This window comes from Chaetodon trifascialis, chromosome 23, assembly GCF_039877785.1.
Source record: "Chaetodon trifascialis isolate fChaTrf1 chromosome 23, fChaTrf1.hap1, whole genome shotgun sequence".
NCBI classification, from domain to species: domain Eukaryota; kingdom Metazoa; phylum Chordata; class Actinopteri; order Chaetodontiformes; family Chaetodontidae; genus Chaetodon; species Chaetodon trifascialis.
The window spans coordinates 9,307,679-9,329,958 of NC_092078.1; the positions used below are offsets into that span (position 1 = coordinate 9,307,679).

The 22,280-nt window shown below is 41.0% G+C and overlaps 1 protein-coding gene across 1 annotated transcript in view; it reads left to right on the top strand.

Annotated features, from left to right (window-relative positions):
* Nucleotides 1–22,280, top strand: part of LOC139351063 (glucosidase 2 subunit beta-like) — a 118,724-nt gene that overhangs the window by 76,708 nt on the left and 19,736 nt on the right. Inside the window, exons 11-13 of the mRNA XM_070992721.1 lie at nt 1,476–1,545; nt 3,247–3,336; nt 20,422–20,493. Of these exons, the coding sequence (XP_070848822.1) occupies nt 1,476–1,545; nt 3,247–3,336; nt 20,422–20,493 (232 nt within the window). The remainder of the gene's footprint in view (nt 1–1,475; nt 1,546–3,246; nt 3,337–20,421; nt 20,494–22,280) is intronic.

The following is a 22,280-nucleotide window of genomic DNA, read 5'->3' on the forward strand; positions in this document are numbered from 1 at the left end:
AAGTAACATGCCGTGTACAGTATTTTTATGTTCCTTTCATGTAATTTACAACTATTGTCTTGTATATTTATATATTTAACACTTACTTATTTCACTTATGCTTATGACTTTTCATTTAGTCTTTAAAATCAGAAAACAGTGAAAAAGACCATCAGAAGAGAAGCTAGCCTGGCTCCTTCAATTTGTTTGACCAACAGCCCAAAACCCAAAGATATTCAACTTAAAATGATATGAAATCGTAAAGTGACAAATTCATAAATTAGACAGGTTGGAAGCAGCAAATGTTTCACCATTTCATAAAGGACTTCCAGTTGGACTATACTGTTTCTGTATTGACAAGTGATGAAATGACGATGATCTAATATGAAAGGATTTCCTCATAGTTACAAACCAAACAGAGATTTGTCATTCAACGCTGCACTTCCCCTCAGCTCTACAGAGCGTGTTACCGTCTTCTTCATGGCCTAAAAACTCAACTCTTTTCAACCCTGCAGCAGCAGCAGCAGCAGCAGCAGCAGCAGCAGCAGCAGCAGCAGCAGCAGCAGCAGCAGCAGGAGGCTGGTTTTTTTTAAAAGCCCTGAAAACTGAGTGGACACCAATAATCCTACTCCAACACTAAATGACAGAAAGAGAAACCAAGCAACCAGCTAGTGAAGACAGTGGAGTATTTAGCTGCCAAAGAGCCAGATATTCCCCTCAGGGGATGTTGTAAACCAAAACAGAGCTAAAAAAGAGAGTAAACATTGGCCTTACATTCACCAAGTGGCCAGGTACACAGCTCCAAATGAATGTTAGTGTCGCTCAGTATCTGCAACATGTGTAGATAAGCAAGTGTTGGCTAACACATTGGCCAAATCCTCTTTATGAGGTGATAATATGTCAAAATTGTGTTTATAGGTCACTCCTCTGCCCCAACAATCAGTTGTTGCTCAATTATTAAAATGTTATCTGTCAAATAATTGTATGTTAATCAGCGGCTAATTGTTTCAGGACTAAAAAGTGCATCAAGTATTTTCATTGTGCATTGTGGTTCATCACATGGGTTGCACACAGACTTTTACCTTCAGTTTCATTAAGCCTATTTCTACCTGTCACAATCAATTAGAAAAAAGACTTTGAAGATCTCGCTCTCCACTCCAGTCTGACATTGTGTAATACTAGCAACATACTAGTGTGACATAGAGGCAAACGTATCATCGCTGTGGCCACCTGTGCTGCCCTCACACTCCCTCTGACTTCTTTTCTCTCTCAGTCTCGGTTAACGCAATTGTCTGTGCGAAGAGACTAATAAGCTTGCGGGCCTTTCGGCTGTTTCCACACCTGGAAACAACATTTTTCTGTTTATATGCAGCCTTGCTCCTCTCCCAGTCCTGGATATAACAGCCTATATTAAGAGCCCACTGTTTGGCAACACGCAGCTGTTGAGATGCAACAACTCCGCATTGTTAATTTGTCTGACCTTTTGTTTTGTCTAGCTGCAGAGTGGGAGGCTACCAATCTGAAGAAGGTAGAAGAAGCCTATGAGACAGTCAACATGGAAATAAGGTAAGGGAAAAATAACAAAGAAACAGAGGCAGAGGTTCCATTGTCACATATCTGTGGCTAAATGCTCAGCATTTTGCACTCCGTGTGGATGATGCATTTGCTTCTCACATTGATACAGTATTATAAACAGGGTGGCATGGTATGTAACCAGGCCTTAAAATAGACTGCATCCTTCTGCGCTAAAGAGGGAAGCTGCACAGTAATGAATTTGCACTGTGTAATACCTAGGGCTAATTTTAATGAAGAAAAACAAACGCTATTGGTTGCCTACTGTGCTCTAGTGGGTAGGCCTATTCCAACTTACTTTGAGCAAAACAGCGCCCGCCCGGGTATGAATTATCCAGACTTAATGTGAGAGACAGATGAGGCACAAATTAGTGCTGTAATCATTTTGTTTTAAAGGACAAAATCGACCTCCTATCACAACAAATGAGTTGCATATATATATATATCTCCACGCAGAAATCTGTCAGCCTCAAACGCTTGTAATTCCCTCTTTAACATCACACAGTATACAGTCCAGCTGAGAAGAAGAAAAAAGCCGAGCAGGTTTGGATGAGAATTCTGGTTGCATGCTCGTACTCTAGCTCAGATGTTTTCACAGAGCTCTGAGCCAGCCAGCAATAGCTGATAAGTAACTACTATGGCCCTTAGGCCTGCAAACTGTTCATTACAGTAGGAGAGCCAACCGTAGAGATGGCAGTTACCAAAAGGTCAAGATTTTTCCCCCCTAAACAAACGCCTGCATGTGGGGAACAGGAAAAAGGAGCTGGCATTACTTCAGTTGCTCTATTTTTTCATTGTCCACCTTGCTTCAATTGCTCCTGGTCAAATGACTCACAATCATTTATGTGGGATGGAGAATCCCCCCCCACTTATTCTCTTCAAGCCATGTCAGTTTGCAGATATAAATATGCCGGTCGTGCATTTGTGTCTTCATACCTTTTGGAACTAGCATGAAATTTAAGTCTCTTCCTCATTAGTCCACATCTTTTATTCCTTTAGCGTGCTGTAAAGGGCAATTTCCTCCAAAATTGGCTCTGTGCATGAATGTTACGACCCCTGCCCCGCAGAGGATCACACGCACACTCAGTTACGTAACCTGCATTGCTTTTTTGACCCCGAATCATCCCCCTCTGCCACCCTGCCTTATCAACCTCAAGCGAAACAATCACCCTCCCCAAACATTTGTTAACCCCATTAGCAATTCTAAGTTATGAATATGGAAATAAGTGCCTGTGCGCCATCCCTTATTTGTGATCAGTGAAGAAAATCAGCCTTCACCAGCTCAGATAATTGGAGACTGGGGATGGGCTTTAAAGGGCCACCTCATAAACACGCTATGCAAGAAGTCAGTCACTTAAAGCGGCAAGGAAAATAAAGCTACATTGTCAGCACAGTTAGGAGTCATCGAGAAGTTATTAAAGCAGCTTGTCAGGGACTCCAAACAAATAGACTGCATCCAGACCACTCGTTTCTCTCATATGAAAAGGATTTTGTATTAGTTTGTATTGAAACCATTACATAACTTTAGCCTTAAGTTTAAGCATAGCTTTTAGGCTCATACTGTACCACTGCTGTATGTTCTGTCTGTTTTTGAGAGCCTTGCTTTCAGATGTAAATGTTAATTGGCTAAAATCTTACATCAGTTTATGCTCAAAACCCAAAATGTGCCTGATACATTTTTTTTGGTTTCCTCAGTGATCTCCGGAAGAAGCTGGCCATAGACTATGGAACAGACTGGGAGTTTCTGTTTTTGAACAGCCAGTGTTACAAGCTGAAAGTATATGAGTAAGTGCAGACAGAGCTTTCATTACTTTTTGATTTGTATTGATTTCTATTTATATTATTTGTGTCTGGCATCAGTGTGGAAGCAAGTCCTAATATGTGCTCACAAAAATAGATTTCAACAGCTGTTTTGCCAAGCTGATGAGGTCAAACATTAACTGTATTGTGTTTGTGCTGTTTTCAGTTGCATATATGTCAATAAGGATTAGCAAATGATCACATTGTGTTTTATTCATGTTTGACACAGCTTGTCCAGAATCAGGGTTGTATAAACTTCTCATGGAAACACACACTGACAACAACATTTTAATGGTTTTGACAGTCTTGTCATGAATTATTGGAGCTTTTAATAGTTATGTCTTCTCTCCGTAATGAAACTAATGGAAAGCAATTACTTGTGCAATACCTGCGCACTGCAGGTAGCCAGGAAAGCCACTGGATAGAAGAATAAACAGTTTCAAAGAACCATCACAAAACCCAAATGTTAAGCACAGGCTGGAATCCATCTTATTTTGAGCAACTGTACTAAAACAAATTCTATGTGTAACAAATGTGAACCATCTCAGTAAAGATCCACCATTTAAAGTTGATAATTTGTGAGCTCCAAGTCACCCTGGAGAAAGCCAAGCAGCTAAATCAACTAAATTTAATCAACAGAATGAGCTTCTTTTACTCTCTCCCGCTGCATCCCTATGGCCCCTGCTGGGGTAGAATCTGTTCTCCTCAGGATTGCTTGCCAGCTGGAGCTTTAGAAGCCTGTGGGTGGTTGCAGTTTTGAAAGAAAATTATCTGAGATCTGCACTGAGATCTGCACTGCAAATATATTTTTCAGACATCCTTGGAATCAGTGGTTTTCCCATGCCCTCATACACCAGTGTGATTTGTTTGCTTAGTTTGCCATTTAGGAGGCAAAGTCTGAAAAAGGAAAGTTGCAGTGCTCATACATAAGCCAGAAAAATATGTCTTAGTCTTTTTACTGTACACAGTATTAGATAACAACATTGCACATGGGTTGAAAGGTTGTTTAATGCCATGATGTTTGGATGCAGAGCTTGCTCCTATGATACTGATCGTCCTTTAGACTTAAATCAGCAAATTCAGAGGTTCTAGAGAGACAAGTGAAGGAGAGCTAATTTACACCAGAGTGGGTAACCAATCACATTCTTGTATTTTTCCACATGAGGATAGTTTCTTTTTCGTCTTGAAATGGATTAAACATTGTGTTTGCCTGCACATGTTAGCATGTCCGGCTAACTGTTGGAAGTGTTACTTCAAAGGTCTAGCAGCATGTCATTTGCTAACTACACTGTGGGGTTAGAGGTTACATTTAAAGCTGCGTAGTAATTCCCCTTTGAGCTGAAGCTGGTCACGGATGCTAGCAGAGTTTAGGCCGCTGTTAGCGGCTCTGTCACCCAGCAGAACTTCTTATCTGAGATAGCATTGCATTTGCTGAGCACATTGGTTAGTCCTGACTCTATATGTCTTTCCTATTGTTATATAGAAATTAAATTAAACATATGATTTGAAAAGAAGAACGACAAAGCATAAATCGAACCTGTATCTTGCTTGTCTAAGTATGAAAGCTAAGCAGCTAAACAGGGTAAGCCTGATCTTAGATTTTTCCTGATCATATTTATAATACTGTAGCCAAATAACTCTACCCTGCAATACAAGGACAATGCTTTATTTCCATTTCACATATATGTAGCCACAAAATGTGTATTTCAACTTAAAAATGACTCAAATGCTAGCATTAAAAAGTCAGCTGGAGCTCATGAGCATCGCAGGTTTGTGAGAAATAACATTACAAATATAATAGTTGTAAGTTTAATCCAATTCATACAGCCTGTATCAAGTTAGACTATTTCTCACACCGTCAGTCTTTCGCACAGAAACCCACTACTGTACTCTGTTACCTTTCTTTCACTGCCCTTTTGGTGTCATACACTCCATGTTATTTTTCATCCTTCAACTCACTGAAGAGCACAGTATCCACCAGCGTCAACTCAGCTGAAGGTCCTTTGACCTACCAGCACCCTCTCAGCGATGTACCAGTTCTCCTCCCTGCCCCCCTTTATCCTTTCTGTTCGCCTTGAACTGTGATCCTGAGAAGACATGACATTGACAGACACATAAACCAACGGCTTTCTGTAGCGCCCCCCCTCCCCCCCCACCCCACATACCCTTGAGTAGCAAACTAGCAGAGCTATGGTTCCTCTCCAATAATGGAACAAAATCACACACTTCTCTTTCCAGGTTCTTGATCATCGGTTGAAACCATCTTACATTCGCCCGCCCTGGTGTTTAGATCTCTCACGTTTGATTAATTTGCTCCGTCCTTTTTTTTTTTTTTTTATTCTTGAGTGGAAGCCAGTATTGGAGAAAAAGTGCCTGGAGCCATAAAAGTTTGCCGAGCTGAAACGCTGTCTGTAATATAACTAATAGCTTATTTCAGTGAATGGATTTCAACTGCTGGTGTGGGGTGTGGTAGGAAAAAGGTTCCAAATGCTGCCAGTTAAGGATCATTTAATGACAGTGACACATGTGGAGCAACTCAGTGTATTAAACCACGCTAATGGAGCAAGGGAATATAAAGAGCTGGTTGCTTTGTGGGAGATTCACAGGAACTGGATTTGGTCATGTTTACACTTATATACTGCAGGCCAAACTTGTTAACGTTGAAAGTGTGTTTCATTTCCATCTGAAGGTGTCAGCTGAGATTTCTCCTTTTGTCTTTGCGAAGGAGGATCCTTTTCTCTGCGCCTCTTTGTCGAGTTATTTCCTCAGCCTTGTTTCTGCCTTGCCTCATGATGGTGTGAATCACTTCTGCAAACTGGGGCTCGGAGCCTCCTCTTGTTTGTCCAGGGGAAAAAAAAAAATAATTACTTTGATTTCAAAGGGGGAAAAACAGCCTTTTGTTGTTGAACACTTTCAAGTGGAATGATTAACGGCAAGATTAGAAGCTAAATGCTGTGTAGTTGGGCACATTGCCTTCTCATCAGTTTCTCTAAAGACCATAAACAACATGAATAAAAGCTTAGAGAGGCAGCTTGTTCTTGGTGCATTATCATTTAATGGCATTTATTCCTATACTTCCATGCACCGCTCTCCAGCCCAGGGTTACCTTTTTTTTATACATTACATCACATTGGAGCTATTGAAGCTCACCTCCAAAAATTCACCCATTAAAAATCCATGTATTTCCCCTGAAATGGTCTTTAAGGTGCTGGTGGGCCCTTATCACGAGTCGGGAATTTAAAACGCAGGCTTCTGCCAGTGAATCAGAAATAAGCTTGGCAATTCAGTCAACACAGCCTGGCACAGCATGAAGGAAGACACCCCGTAATGAGTTCTCAGAGGCGGAGCCCCTACCTACAGCAGAGTCTAATATTCCTCCTGTGGATTTGTTGACACTCCTCAAAGCAACTTAAATCGAAGGGCCGTGATTTATGCAAGACTGTCAGGTCAGATTGACTCAGCCTCCGCTCTCGTGTCATTAGAAAGTACAGCACTTCAGTGAGTCATGCCCGCCACTGTGGTTCAGCTTTGACAGAGAAGAGAGAAGGATAACGCAGCACAAGTGACACTTCCAACTGTCTGTAGAACATCACATGGCCTTAGCAGTGCACTGGGTTATTCTAGGGAAGAAAGAGACTCCATGAGGATAGCCTAGAGGGAGCGGTTTCAAATTGGATATAAAGCATTGCAAGGAGGGTGGTGTGGAGTCCTAGATGTGTCTGCTCATTGTCGTGAGAGTAACATGGAAATGAAGAGCCATATATGCGGTGGATTTCATAAGGGCTGTGCCATGAATGCTATCAAGTTGCAAATAGGGTTTGACAGGACCATTGGGATCTTTAGACAGTAAGTTATTTGCTGTCTGCCAAGTGCTGGTAGGAAATGGAAACATTTCAGTAAACTTCTTGCTACAAGTAATATCTTTCTGCCATGTCAGTTTTCCTGGAAACAGATAATTAAAAGCAGAAATTAGCTTTCAGTGTTAATGCTTCAACATGAAGCCCTTTTGCTGGTAGAAGCTGATGTCAGGCCAGAAAGCAAACAAGCTAACATCAGACGAATGCATGCATGCGCACAAATGAAATGAAAACCTTGTTTGTCCGGCTTTATCGAGGGGACAGAAAGGCCGAGGGCCTGGTTAGCCATAATTGAAATGTTGTTAAAATAAGTGGTTGTGCTGCAGTAGCTGTTTATGCAGATCCATGCCTTAGAGCATGAGCACTTTGTCACACCCAGTAGCTCTCAAATTATGATAGATGTGGCACAGACACTGTTGTTAAATTAAAGCATGAAATTTAGCATTACTCTTAATGAGCTGCTCATGCAATTAATTAACTTCAAAAGGTCACATTTGGTCTTCTGTCAGTAACGGAGGGGGCAGAGAGATTGCACCAGCTCGCTTTAATATCTTCATTCTGTCGAGTCAAGGAGAATGTGACATTGTTGAAAAATAAATCTGGAGATATTGTTTGTTTTTCTTGTCGTCAGGAAATCCCATGAACCCAAATCTGTTAGTTTGTCTCTGGATACTTTCTGACTTCTCCACCTGGTTTGTGGCTCTGAACTACTGAAGACATGAATCTTTGAAAACGCATTGTTTGCATACTTTAATTGAAGAAAAAAAAAAAAAAGATTAAATATTTTAATTGCAATTTACTTCAGCCGGTGTAAACAGTGCATGGATTTGATGTGCTCATGAGTATTTATGGCAGCAGGACTCGAAATAAACCTGATAACAATGGAGATCTATGGCACAGAGAGAGAATCTATGTGAGGATTTAACCACACACATAATAGCAGAATCACTTCATTGCTGGTTTTGCTCTTTCTTGAGAAGAACATAGAATATTACCACACTTATTTCACTCAGTTTTTATCATCAGCTCAGTTCTGGAAGCTCTCATCTGCAGCAGAGAACTGAAATGACCTCAGATTTTACCATCTGCCGATAAAACGTCCTTCTTAAAAGCAAATATTCTTTAATTATGAATAATTGTTTTATGTACAGAAGCAAGAGCAGCCATTTGAATTTCCTCAGCAGTCTCTAAAACCACCACATCGTCATTTCTGCACCATCGCACTGGTCTGATTTGTTAAATTGGTGCAGCAGTTTGAGTTACTTAGAAGTAAAACCTTTTGGATTTGCAGGCCTGCTGACAAGTTTCTCCTAGACGCCATGTTGAAGAGCACAGTCAGTTTATCTTCCTGTTGAATCACCGCCTCCCTCACCCGACTGTGAGTCAACAAAGCCTTTGGCTTTCAAGATGCTGGTCCCTTCCTGTAAGCAACTCAAAGCACGTGGATTTTCTGCCTATTCCACAGCAGGGGTGGCCATCTGAAGTAGCATGAGTTTTCTGTTGGTCCAGTAGACCTGTGGGCTGGCAGTGAGTGCATGTGTGTCTGGTGGGGTCATAAAATCATCACATCTCATCAGTATTTGTTGTGCTGCCAACTGTATGGCTGGAGAAGTGGGCAGCAAGCAGAGTATCTGTGGGTTGGTTGTGTTGAAACAGTCTGGGTCAACTTTTCAGAGTTTTTTTGTTTATCCCAGCTTCTCGCTGCACGCCAGGACTTCCTGTTTCTAATTCAGAACAACATGACTTTGAGCCAAATTAATTGTCTTTGTTTTTGTCATTGTTGTACCAGCTCAAGTTAAATTTTGACTGCACTTTATTCAGAGAGCACATAACCCTCCAAAACACCACATCCAGCCACCAAAACATGAGCTGCAATTATGCTTAATTTCCTCTGCACCGAGGGAACCACGAACCAACAGTGGAGCCCGGCTGGGTCGTGTGTGCCGGGGTCAGCTTGGACAAAAGGTTTTCATAATCAGGATTTTTGTTTGTGTGTGTCTGATAACCAGGGTTTTCTCTTGAGTTTCATGCCAACAAAAAAGTATCTCAGATCTCCTTTAATTTGGAGCCTACCAGTGTTAAACTGATAGCAGATAACATTAAGAAATATCGTGAGAGTATCATGTGATGCCACTGGAGACTCAATATGTGTTAGTCTGAAGCTTTGCCGTGTCACCGTGAGTAGTGTCATGAGTGCTTCAGCTCTGCTTGCTAATGATCTTATTCTGATGAACTATTTTGAATTAACTCTGAGGCTAAAGAATGGGATTGTTGAGCGAAAGCTGATCTAAATATGTAAATCTGCTCTATTTGTGCCGGCAGGAGCTCTTGAAGGATTGAACTGGTCTCCACCCTTCAGCTTTGTATGTGAGTTAAGCAGTGCCGATGAATATTTTTGAAACTTGTAGTTGATTTATGAATAAACCAATTTGAAGTAAGTTGAGGTCACTGTGATATCACTGTCGGCAGATGCATTGATGTCAAGCGTATGAGTTTAATACACGGCTGGAAACAGCTGCAAAGATTTTGTATTCCTTATCAAGTTCGATTTTTGTTGCAATGCCGAGCGGTTTGGTTTGAACCTGGACATAAAATAGTCAATGGAATCGTAAAGAGAGCCCAGGAGAGAGTTATAGTAATAATCAGTAAAACACAAAAATGTATAAAATATACAATCCCTGAGTTAATCACTGTTTATATTGTATTCCTTTTCATGCTGTGTCTCATTTACAGTTCCTGCTGTGACAGCCTTAACTTCTTGGTGAGATCAACAGGGTTTATCTTATCTGATCAAATCTAATAAGATCCAATTCAGTAGCTGTAAGAACTTAAGTGAAAGAGTAATTATTTTCCCACACATGCAAATGTTTTTCCTCAAGACGATGCATTAAATTGAACAGTTTCTACTCTGCTTTACTACTGAATAGTGCGGCTAGCTTGAAAAAAATGCTGCCTTTCGCCGGCTTCATATAATGGTGTGACTTTACGTGATTCATGTACTTCTGCAATGTTTGACACGAGCTGTGACCTGCAGCCCACATATAGACAGAGACTTGTGTCAAAGGTTTCAGTTTCTGGAAAGTGGCCTTCACCACATGTTGTATGCTCAGTCCACCTACAGCAAACTGGTCTGGGTAATGCATCGTCTATAATAATACATACGGGAGAAACATAGTATAAACATAGCTCTTAAAAGATTACCCTCGTGTGCACCCTGTCAGACATTTAGGTCTGTATTTACTGAAGAGTCTGTGGCTCCATTAGCATAGCGTTGATGGTTCTGATCTACTAACCTGTTACCCCGAGCATTTTCTGCATGGAAATGGGGCCAAGACTTTTAGTGCGTTTGACCCATTTAATATGTATTTTGAGGAGTGGCGACGGTATGGTGTAAATTGGAGCGAATTATTGAAATGGATCACTCTCATCAGTTTACTACACCAAAACACCTATAATTGAGAATGATATTTACCAGCCAGAGGAAGCGCATCTTAACTTCTCACCCTGAGAAAGCTATTTCTGCCATGATGTTCTGCACGCAGAGACAGAAATAAGATGGAAATGTTCCATTTGGAAATTAATGTCTCTGAAAATTAGATGAAGTTATGGAAAATTCATATTTAAGCCTAAAAATAGCAGTCATAATAGTGTTATGTCATCACCTCTAGACAAGAGGGGATGATGGTGAGTTTTTCAAATCTCAAACAATATGCTGTACTTACATGTAAGGTTAAAAGAATGTTGTTACGTGAACATCAAATGTAGTCTGACAAAATAATCTCAATGTGTTAGCTTGTTCTGGAGCCTTCAGCCCCATCCCATGAACTATATGCACACCTGTGGTTCAAACCATGTGGATATTCAAACATTTCAGCCACGTGTGGTTGTTGAACATCTCAACCTAAAACCACAGAGCAGTTGGGAAAGGTTTCCCTAAGATTATGGAAGCTGGCTGCAGGCATTTGCTCCCATTCAGCTACAAGAGCATTAGCAAGGCCAGGCAATGATGTTGGTACTCGGTGTTCCAGTTCATCCAGAAGGTGATGAATGAGGTTTGCGTAGTCAGTCAAGTTCCTATTCAGCAATCTTCTTTATGGACTCCACTTTGTGAGCAGACTGATGCCACAATTTGAAATCACACTGTCTAAAACGACATTCTCCTCCTTTTGGTATCCGGATAGGCAAAGGAAGAGAGAGTGAGATTTAGGCATCCCCTTTATGCTGTGTTCTACCCCGACTTTCTCATCATGAAAGCTTCGTTCTAGTGACGGGGGTGAAAGCTGCGCTCAGAGTTTTGCACTCGGCTGGTTTTAGCTGGAGTGAGCTGGAGCAGCGCGAGAACAGATGTTTCACAGTCACTCTCTAAGTTTCAAAGCTTCTGATTATTGGCTCAGTTATTCGTTTTCACTTTTAACGTGGGAATTCTAATTATCACCTTAAGTTATGTTGAAGTAGATTTCCTAACACGTCTTAGTGTTAAGAGCCATTTTTTTTACACCTTTGAGGAGGAAAAGTGTAAAATATTATTTTGAGCCAACTTGCTCCACACCTACGTAGGATCCTTTACATTCTGTTACATACAGTATATGTACAGTATGCTTCCTATTGACAGTCACTTCATGAGAAAAATCCCTTTAGGCATCTCTTTTATGTAGGATTAATTACACAAGTATAAAACACCAATTACTTTAAGTTGAGAAATGTAAAGAAAAAAGTATTACTTGACAATACAATCTGATTTTACCATACAGTTGCATTAAATTCTAATAATAAAGACACTTCTAGCAGATATATGTACATGGGATTTTAATACTTTTAAAGCACCAGGATTCTATAATTCAGTTCAATGTATTTTATCAGACATTTTAAAGGCAGATAAAGACCAGCTGTTGTCCCTTACTGCCGGTTATATTTTCCACATGCCTCAACCTTCACCTATTTTGAGAAGAAAATGGCAGCAATAATAATGTAACATCTTGAGAGATGGCAGGGGGATGCAGCTTTAAATGATCTGCCAGAGGCTATTTGCCTCATTGCCCTTAGTGATGGCTCTAAAAACTAAATTGGCTTCAAGTTTGGCTTGTTTTGTTTCCCATTTTTCGCATATAAATTGAGGCATCTTTCGAGAGAGGCTCTTTCGCTCTGCATTATTATTTTTTTTTTCTGGGTAATTTATGTGGGAAAGAGGTCTCTGCTGTGCATTCACCTTCCCTCTTCATGTTGTTTCACAGAAATGAAGCGTAACAAGATAAAAAAAAAAAAAGGAAAAAAGAAAAAAAAATATATCTATCTCATGCATTTACTCTCAGCTCTGCATAAAGAATTTCAGGGCCGAAATATGATAAGCTGTCATGAAAGTGGACTTCAATCAGACTCGTAGTGAAAACACTGTACAGCGTTTTATTCAGGCTTGAATTTGTGCTTCGCCATGTGGAAAATGAAGGTAAACTGAAAAACGGCCTACTTTGAGTGTCTTCTTTTAAACTGGCTCTAGATGGATGGACTGGCAGCGCGTCGTTGGGCGAGCAGCAAACTCTCAACTCGATCAACAAGTGAAAGAACCTGCGATTACTCGATCTCACAATGATCACGACAGTCCTGGAAATGGAACAGTCGTCCTAATATCAGTTATTGGAATTTGATTCCATAATTGTACTTGAGGCTTAATGAGGTGACCGCTCGAGTGCTAGCAGGGAAGCGCTCATCATGGCTGCAATTTCATACTTTTATTGTAGGAGAGAGATCCAAACACTGCAGAACTTTTTCACCACACAGACATAAATCAAAGTGCCTCGCTCCCACCTTCATGCTCTACAGTAGCTGCTCTTATATCAGATGCACTCCTGGAAAAAAAAACAAAAAACAAAAATCCACTGTAGTCGCATAAGACAATTATTCCCAGAATAGGAATAGGCCTCCCCTTCTTACTTAATAAAAGCACACTAACTGCAGTGATTGTAAGTATAATGGTGTAATAAAAGCGCATTTAAACATTTACATTTTCTGGCAGTAATACATGGAGCTGTGTATGCTTGTTAATCATACATTACACAGTACGTTCACAGTCATTCACGCAGTTAAATAGAACTCTACTGCATGTAAAGACCTTCTGGATCTGTATTCAAGACACTACATACCTTGGTAATAATGATATTTGTACAAAGGACTATATTCTTACTGTCTACACAAAACTTTCTTCCAAGTATTTTGCATTCCTGTTGGATGGAGTACTGCAGCATTACATCTTAACATAGTTGGATCAAAGACGTTGGAATATAGAATATATTAACAATGAGTCATCTGTATTTCTAAAGACACATGTATTGTGAGCACACGCAGAGATGCTCCTCTAATTTTCTGATTCACTCTAAACTAAGAAGAAAAATCATTGCATGCTAACATTAACTTTGTCCTCAGGCTCAAACAAGCACAATAACATGTATTGTAGCATCACTAGCTCTGCATTTTTAGCAGTTAACAAAAACTCAACTCATCAGCACTTATGGGAGTTTAGTCTGGGGCTTTTCCAGCTGCCCATTTGAAAAAGGGTACACAGCGTGCAGCACAGGTTGTTAAAGTAAAGGGTACAATGCAGAATAGCTGTCAGTGTGGACTATTCTGTGCTTTAGTTTAGAAAAAGCATTACAGTCACATACAGAATTGCTATTGTTGCCAGCTGTAACCAGTAACACCGGTGCTCTGGCAGCTGTAACCTGCACCAAAGACACCTCAGCAAGGTGTCGACTTGTTGACACAGGGGCTTAAAGCTGGATCTGCTGATTAAAGGACAGACAGGCACTAGACAACCCTGCAGCCTTTACAAGCGGGTCATGTGATTCACTATTGATTCAGGTTGTGGGGAAGGAAAACTGCTGTCAGGTGTGTCCACCGAACAAACTGCTCAGCTCCGTCTAAAGATTTAATCTGCGACTGTGATTTGAAAATGAGTTTCACAACTGCTCCTTTACAATTTCCAGCGAGTGAACTTGATAGTCAGAAAAGCCTCTAGTCACTGTAGGGTTACTCTGTGTTCGCACTGAATAAATGTTTGCCAAATCCTCTTAAAGGAATAGTTCAACATTTTGGGAAATACACTTATTCATTTAATGAGAAGATTTTCTTATGTCTTTGTTAAACATGGAGCTACAGTCAGCATCTCATTACCTCCCTGGACTTTTGTCACCATCAGGAGGCTACTACGCAAGCAATGGAGACTCTGGGCTAAGCTAGCCGTTTCCCTGCTTCCACTCTTTGTGCTAAGCTAAGCTAAGCTGACTGGCTGTGAGTCATATAGATCTTCACATCTAAATCAAAGCAAAACAAAAAATAAGCTAATTTCCCCAAATGTCAAACTATTTCTTTAATTTCATCCATCTTTAGTTTATGACAAATGCATTCATCACCTTTGGTAACTACCTGAAATTTTCTTCTAATAATCTTTGGTGAATTTGATTGGAAACATTTTGCAATGTCATACAGCAGTCGTGACAGTCCTGTCAGTACACGCAGAGCCAGATGAAATCTCCTCCTGAATGATTAGCATATTCATTTAACTTGTTTCCATTCAGATTAGGCAGATTTAATATGTTCATATTGCAGCCACTAGTACATTTTCATTTATTTGTGTAAATTACAAGCCTTTAATTGTAAAACTCCTTGCGCATTGCGTGGAAAAAGGTGTTAAAGCAATTCATTTCTAACTCTCACAATTACTTACAGCTCAAGAGAAAGAGAAGCATGTACCTTTACCTTTTTATGAGCACCATTGAAACATAGCCTCACTTCACATATTAATGAATGCATGCAGAAAAGAAACAGTGTAGGGCAGGATTTTCATGTCTAATTTAAAGGTAAATAATATAGATCTTAAAGTATTATCAACAACATGAAGATGACTGTGTAAATTAGTAAAGCTGCCCAGAGTGTAACCTTTCATGCAATGCTGAAACTGTTGCTGAAACACATTCTGCTCATAAATGTGTGACTCTGTGTGACCCGGGTTGCTCTATGCTATGGCTTTCCTTAAAGTTTGCTACTAAACATTAACCACGTCACTTTATACTGCTAAGTCACCTTTGACCTGCTGCATCGCATGCCAGCCGAATGTACGCAGCGTTACCTGTAAACCAATTAGCTAGTGTTGACGTTGCCACAGTTTGCAGTGTCACCCTCAGTGAACTCCACCCACGCCGTCACATAGCAGTCTAGTGGGAGATGGGCTTAATTGCTGTCTCTCTCCTCTCTCTCTTGACTAGATCTCAGTGGACTGAGGAATAAATATACTTATCTCTTTCTTCCTATAGAGCGCTAGTGGGTGCCTGTGTCAGATCTTTAATTAACAGTGGACTGTTAAAGAATAATTGCAGCTTATAACAATTTATTTTTGGAGTTTTGGCCATAATTTGCTGTGTGTAATAATATCATTGCTATTGAGCTGCTGACGTCTCTTGAATGCTATCGCTAGAGAAGAGTTCAGAGGATCATCAAGAATTTAAACAAATTGTCTCTCATCAAGTTTCCTCACTTTTCACAAGAAACACTAATACTTCTAGGCCTGCTTCTAACCACTTATCTAATTTCCTTATCTTAAATTAGAAAGTGTTCAGTTTGGAGCAAGTTTTGCTCCAGAAATCAGTAGAGTTCTGAGTGAACTGAGCCTGCAGTCCGATCCAGTGAAGCATGAAATACTGCCTGAGGGCCTAAGTGGTTGCATCTAAGATATTTATTCTCTAACTGTGCACCTTCAGGCCCCAGAACACCTGCCAAAGATTGACACAGTGGTACCAACTGTGGATCGGAGCTGGATTGTCAGCCGGTGACAGATCGAACACGGGGGGCAGCTAGAGATGCAGTATAGACTTCAGGGCCCGAATGGGCGGATCGCTGTTGTTGTCTTTGATCTGCGGCTCATCACAGCCTTCTGATTATCATCTTCGGTTGAATCAGTGACCCGCCAAGTTTTATCGCCTCGCCTCTCTCTTTCTTACCCTTTGCATCCTCCGCCCCGTGTCCCCCTTGCTACACGTCATCATCTGTCATATTTGCGGCCTGTTCAGTCAGTGATTCATATGCTCGGCGTCACCACTAGCACACTCTGATTCCCTCCCACTCTCTTTTGCGCACTTTTATTTCTTTTTTATCTTTCTGACTTCCCCTTTCCTCTGTCTTTGTCTTATATTTCCATCGCTGTCAGTCAGCCTTTGTCTCTGCCCGCCCGTCTCAGCGGACATTTCCTCCTTCGTGTCACACCGCGCTCATTTGCTAAGGATAGCTGGGGACAGTTTGTATAAATGTGCCTGTTTGACCTTTCTGCCGTGTCCCATTTATGTAACGTAGACAGCAGAATGTGAAGTGTCTGTCTTGGAGACAGACAGCTAATCAACCTGCGCCTCTGTCCGCACGTTGGGCTCGGCATTTCTAATCTCTCCAAACTTTTTTTTTACCCGGCGACACATTCTCTGTGTTGCCTTGCCTGCTTTTGTTTTCTCTCAAACTGCCACATGGAGGCGAGCATCCAAGGTCAGATTGCAGTGTCCCCGCACACAAATAGCTTAGCATTTTTTTTTTCCCTTTTGTGCGGTGCTGGCATGTCAGCAAAAGTGGGCAGGGATGGATGGCTTTGCCTTGAGGGTAAGAGAGAGGGTGATAGAGAGGGGGAAGAGAGGTTCAGATGTACAGGGGTACTCCCTTATGGGACTCATTTGATTGCTTTTTCACTGTGTTACCCCCTTTTCCTTCCCCCCGTCCTCTGCTCACTTTACTTCTGTCTATCAGGTGCCATCTGTTTCTGGGCTCAGATGAGGATGTTTGTTGTTGCTGCAACACCTGCTTTACAAACTTAATGAATCTAGTGGCATGTATAAGGAACAATAAAGCCAGTTTCGAGAGGGAATTGTGATTTATTTATTTTATTATTCATTTATTTAGTATGTGAAGCAATTTGGCACACATCACATTGTTTTATCTGGCTTTTGAAGGTTCTGGTTGAGAAATTGTCATGCATCTTAAAATTTTGAACCAAAGCACTGATTGCACTGAAATTCTGTTTTTAACTACTCTGCAGCAGTTATGTAAGGTCACTGGTCCTTCAGGCGTGGGTGTCCTGCTAACTTGTCATCTAATGTTGGAGCTGACTGAGGGTGTTGAGTGTCCTTGATGAGGTTAAGGCCAGCTGTGAAGAAACCTTTAACCACTTCGTAGATCTTTTTGTATCCTGAGGAGTTGAACAAGATCAGAGTCTGCAGCCATGCTAGCAGCACTTTGAGGCTGTACTCAAGCACAGTGGTGCTTTTAGCTAAATGATCATGACAGCATGTCGCCATGTTCACCATTTTGTTCACATTTGCTAAAGCAAACACAAAGTTCAGCTGAGGTTGATTGGAGTGTTGTTATTTCCATTACACAGTTCCAGCTCTACTCGACTCGGTTCTACTCTACTCGGTTTGGTTGCGTTTCCATTACAATTGAGTACTTCATAGTACCTCCTCAACGTAGGCGGGATCGTTATACCACGGCTGCGCGAAACTGCCATGACGTCAATTTGTACGCAGCGCAAACAGAGCCGACAAACAATGGAGGACATCGAGGAGATGTTGTATTTGCTGCTCGGTTTGTGGCTTTTTGTCGACGGACCACGGTGATATTTTACGAGCAGCCATTTCCCTCGAGTGAGAATAAAGAATAAAGTCAGCGGTTGCTGTTGCCCAGCGTTACAATGTAGGGGGCGGAATTGTTTTTCCGGTGTTGGACGTCGCAGACCAGTGACGACACTCTCCGGCCAATCAGTGGCCGACAGGCTGTTGACGTCACACATATAGTATCGCTTCTACTCGCTTGGAACCTCGCCAGAGCAGGTACTAAAAATAGTATCAGGTACCAGGTACTATCCCTAATGGAAACACAAAACAACCGGGTAGAGTCGAGTCGAGCCGCGCTAGTGGAAATGCGGCATTAGTCTCTCTGGCATTTTTGATCCAATAAGGGTTGTAGAGATCACCAATGTTTTGCAATTCATCCCAAGAGGAACATGAATGTCTGAAGCAAATTTCACGACAACAGTTGTTGGGACATTTCTCTCAAATCCACAAATGTCAGCCTAGTGATGGCACTAGAGGGATCTCAGGGGATCATCAATGTCATTAGGATTCATTCATGAACATATACAGATCTTTTTGCCAGCCCATCAGGTGGATGTTCAGATACCTGTGTGGATAAGTGAAAACTGTGACCTTTGAGGTTCATCAACATCAAAAGGAATTATCATCTGGGGACCATGAATATCTGTACAAAATTTGAAAATTAGTTGAGTAGAGATATTTTAGTCACCCACCCACATTGTTGCTAGCATGGCTGAAAAATGTATAGTTTGAGAATAAACTAATAGACTACAAATAAATAAGAAAACATCCCAGTCAGAACTTGGTTGCTGGTATCGAATTTCTTGGAGGGTCAATGCATTCTTCATAGGCTCAGTTAGTTAGACGTTTAATTGTACGGTAAGTTGTGCTGCTTGTTCTGCAGTCAAATAAGATGCTTCAGATATTTTTCCCTTGCGCTTGTATCTGTCAGATGGGGGAAGGGGCATCCCCGTCAAAACATACAGTAGACATGAAAGGATAAATGCCTAAATGAAAGTCTGAGATGAGAAGCATTTAATGCGATCCGCAAAACAAGCGCATGAGCAAAAGAAGTCGGCAGCCAATCACTTACCTCTCTCCCACTATCTCCCTTTCTCTGATGTTCATCATTTTCTTTTCTTTCATCTTGCTTTTCTCTCATACAGCGTTTGATCCTCCACCCCCCTGCACTTCCTGGCCCACGTCTTCTTACGTTCCACCCCTCCACCCTGCTCTTCCTCACTCATTCATTCACTCTCTCACCCTCTCTCTCTCTCTCTCTCTCTCTCTCTCTCTCTCTCTCTCTCTCTCTCTCTCTCGTCGTGGCTGTCTGGGCATCCTCTGCTCTTTTATAACAGTCAGTGTAATGGTTCAAATGTCAAGGAAAAAAGCCCGGCTGCCTTTCCTCCTGTCGGATTCACCATCACGGTCTTTGATCAGTTTGTTACTGGAGCTGGTGCTTGTGCCTCTACTCTTTAGCACTATCCACAGCAAGTGCATTAGTGTTACTCTCTGCTAATTGCTTACTCCCTCAGACTCCTCTTTGCCTTAGCAGGAGAGCTATGGGTGGCAGGGTAGCTCCTTGTCAATCTTGTGTCCCACTAGGCTGCCACTGAGCCTAGACGGTGTCATTTTTCAACAATTCTGCACTGTAAAACACCACTTTCTTACTTAACTTTTATGTCTTCACTATAGCTTTTGCTTGTCTGCAGTGTGCTTTTCATAGAGCTGGACTATACTGGAAGTTTTATTTGTTTGTTTTCTTAATAATGTCAGAAACACAACATTGACATGCTATCACTTTATGATGTTATTCTGACTGCATTAGCAAAATCTTGCTTATATAGACATCCATGTAACAGATGAAAGTCCAATATTCCCTCTCCTTTTAACTCTGTGTTTGGTCTCCACCAACTATTAAGGGAAATGTCTTGCTCTGTAGACGCTGTATGCTCCTCTACGTTCACCAGCTAGTCGCTAACTTTGCCTGTCTGCTGCTCGGTGCTGGACAGTTCTCATTAAGATGGTTTAGCAAAGCTTTTTTTTGCTAAAAAAGATAAATAAATAGATTTTGTTGTGGCTTTAATGGCCTCAATGTGAGTGGTGAGAATGAATAAAAAGACAAACAAACATAAAGTAGCAGGCCGCAAAATCAAAACAGTGGGCTGAAAGATGCTGAAGAGCATAATATAAAGACTGTGTAGAGCAGCTTTAATATGACGTAGCATTTTTGACAAGGATCCCTTAAATTTGGCCATTAAAGAATATTGACCAAGATATGTACTGTTGCATTTTATAATTGAACAATAAATTCAACTGTGCTCCACTGTGTAATGGAGACACTGTTTTTAAAATGCCTCAAATACCTTTGGTATGCTAGTAGTGCCATTTCTTGGTACTTTTTCAGCTGACACACATTCATAACAATTCTGTTATAAACTAAACCAACAGTTTTTGCCAATCAAAGCCTGGGTAAAAGAGGAAGAAACAAAGCACAGCAAGAAAAGAACTATTGAGAGGAAAAGTAAAGCCACCATTTTAACCTTGTGAAGCAGTTTTCTCAATGTGGACATGATGTTTTCTTTTCCCTTCTGCAGGTATACTTATACCTTTTGCCCATTCAATCAAGTTGCTCAAAAGAGCACCGCAGGAACGGAGGTCTCACTGGGGTAAGTACCTCCTTTTTTTTGTTCTTCCAAAATCCCAAACAGTGACTGGCCATGTATGTCAGGGACAGTGGAAATATTCCAAATGCAGAACTGAGGAAATTTAATATTTGCAGTTTGAGGGACAGTATTTCCAAAGAGCATTACAGCACTGTGAGCACACTGTGTACTATAACATTTGGAGTCTGTAGCAGAACACGTTCTAATAAGAAGCCACAAAAAAGGTGAAGGGTTTTTTTTTTTTGCAACAGCTTGAGGAATCCAACATCCAACAATTTAGTTGTCCTTGGTCTTTCATCAAGAATAAAGCCAGCAAAGTTCAATTTTTCCTATTTATACCAATTACATAAATACACATGACAGCATTTGTCATTTCAGAGTGGGCCTGAAACAAATCCCACCACTGCACCCCTATGAAAGCTCTTTAATCATTGTTATAGTTATAGTGAAGTTACTCTGAGACCAATATTTGCACTATTGATTTTTGAAAAATTCTTATTCAATCTCTGTTAGGCTTCATGCGACCTTTAATCAATCGCTAACAGATCTCTATTATGGTTTTAATACCTTTTGATCAATGACAAACAGGGGGCGAGTTTCATATACTGCTGGGGTTGTATTTCCTCAGCCTCGAAGGGTTTCAATTTCATCTAAAGGATTACGCTCTGGCCTTTTAGCATCCCGTGGGATTGGCTGTGTTGACTGCTGGACATTGGTGTGTATCAAAATGCCTGTGTGCTATGAAAGATGCCACTCAGTCCCCATAGAAACAGACCTTTAGATGTCACAAGACGTGTTCAGTCCTTTTTCATTCTTTGTTCTCCAGGAGTGCAGACTGGAAGTGAAATTGCTCCGAAGGATCAGCAAAACCACTGCCTATAGCATGACAGTAACTTTCTTCATCGAAAATGTGTTTTTTGTTTGTTTTTTTTTTGTCTACCTGCTGACTTGAAACAATGGTTGTCATTTAGCAGCAGTTTCTCTTCCATAAACACATCGCAGAACCTTTTCCCACCTTCGCAAAATTGTAACATCTCTGTCAAACAGAGAAAGAAGACGTATATTGCATAATGTTTTCCTTGTTTTTTTTTTTTTTTTACTTTTTCTCTTGTTTGAATTTTAAAGGAAAAAAAACATATACTCATGTTTTTCTTGTTTTACACTTTTTCAATTCTTTGAATTTTAGATTTGAGTTGATAATTATGGCATGTCCTCTCGCTGTCCCTTTGCACTCTCTCATTAGCCTTGACCGTCAGTGATCCGGCACTTTTATAGGGTGCAATTATGGAAACGCTATTCCATCGGCATTGACACCTCTCTGCAAAAAAAGCTTTTATGATCCGCCGCAACTCCTCCCCAAAGAGGAAGACTCAATTGCGGTGCAGTCGTGGCGGTAGCGGGCCCATAGGCTAACGACTTGTTTTGCGAGCAGACGATTTAAAGGCATAAATGACCGCAGGAAATTTGCGACAAAGTGTCAAAACATTTTGTCTCCTTTGAGACGTGCTGCCATTAGGCTCGACTTGTCTTCTTTTGGCAGTGGAAGTGAGACGTTAAAGATAATTTATTAGCAATTATCCCTTTCTGCACATGTAGTTTTGCTTTCAGATGGCAAATTAATTGGAATCTGAAGCAGGGCTGTGTTCTCTTTGCACCGCCACCTCCCACACTACCCACTCACTTTTGGAGCGGAAAGTGCAATGCTTCACCATGTTTTTAGCGCAGGAAAGAGGAAGAACAGAATGCTAACTGTGAGTAATGTGACCCCAGCGCTTCCGTCTGCCTGTCAC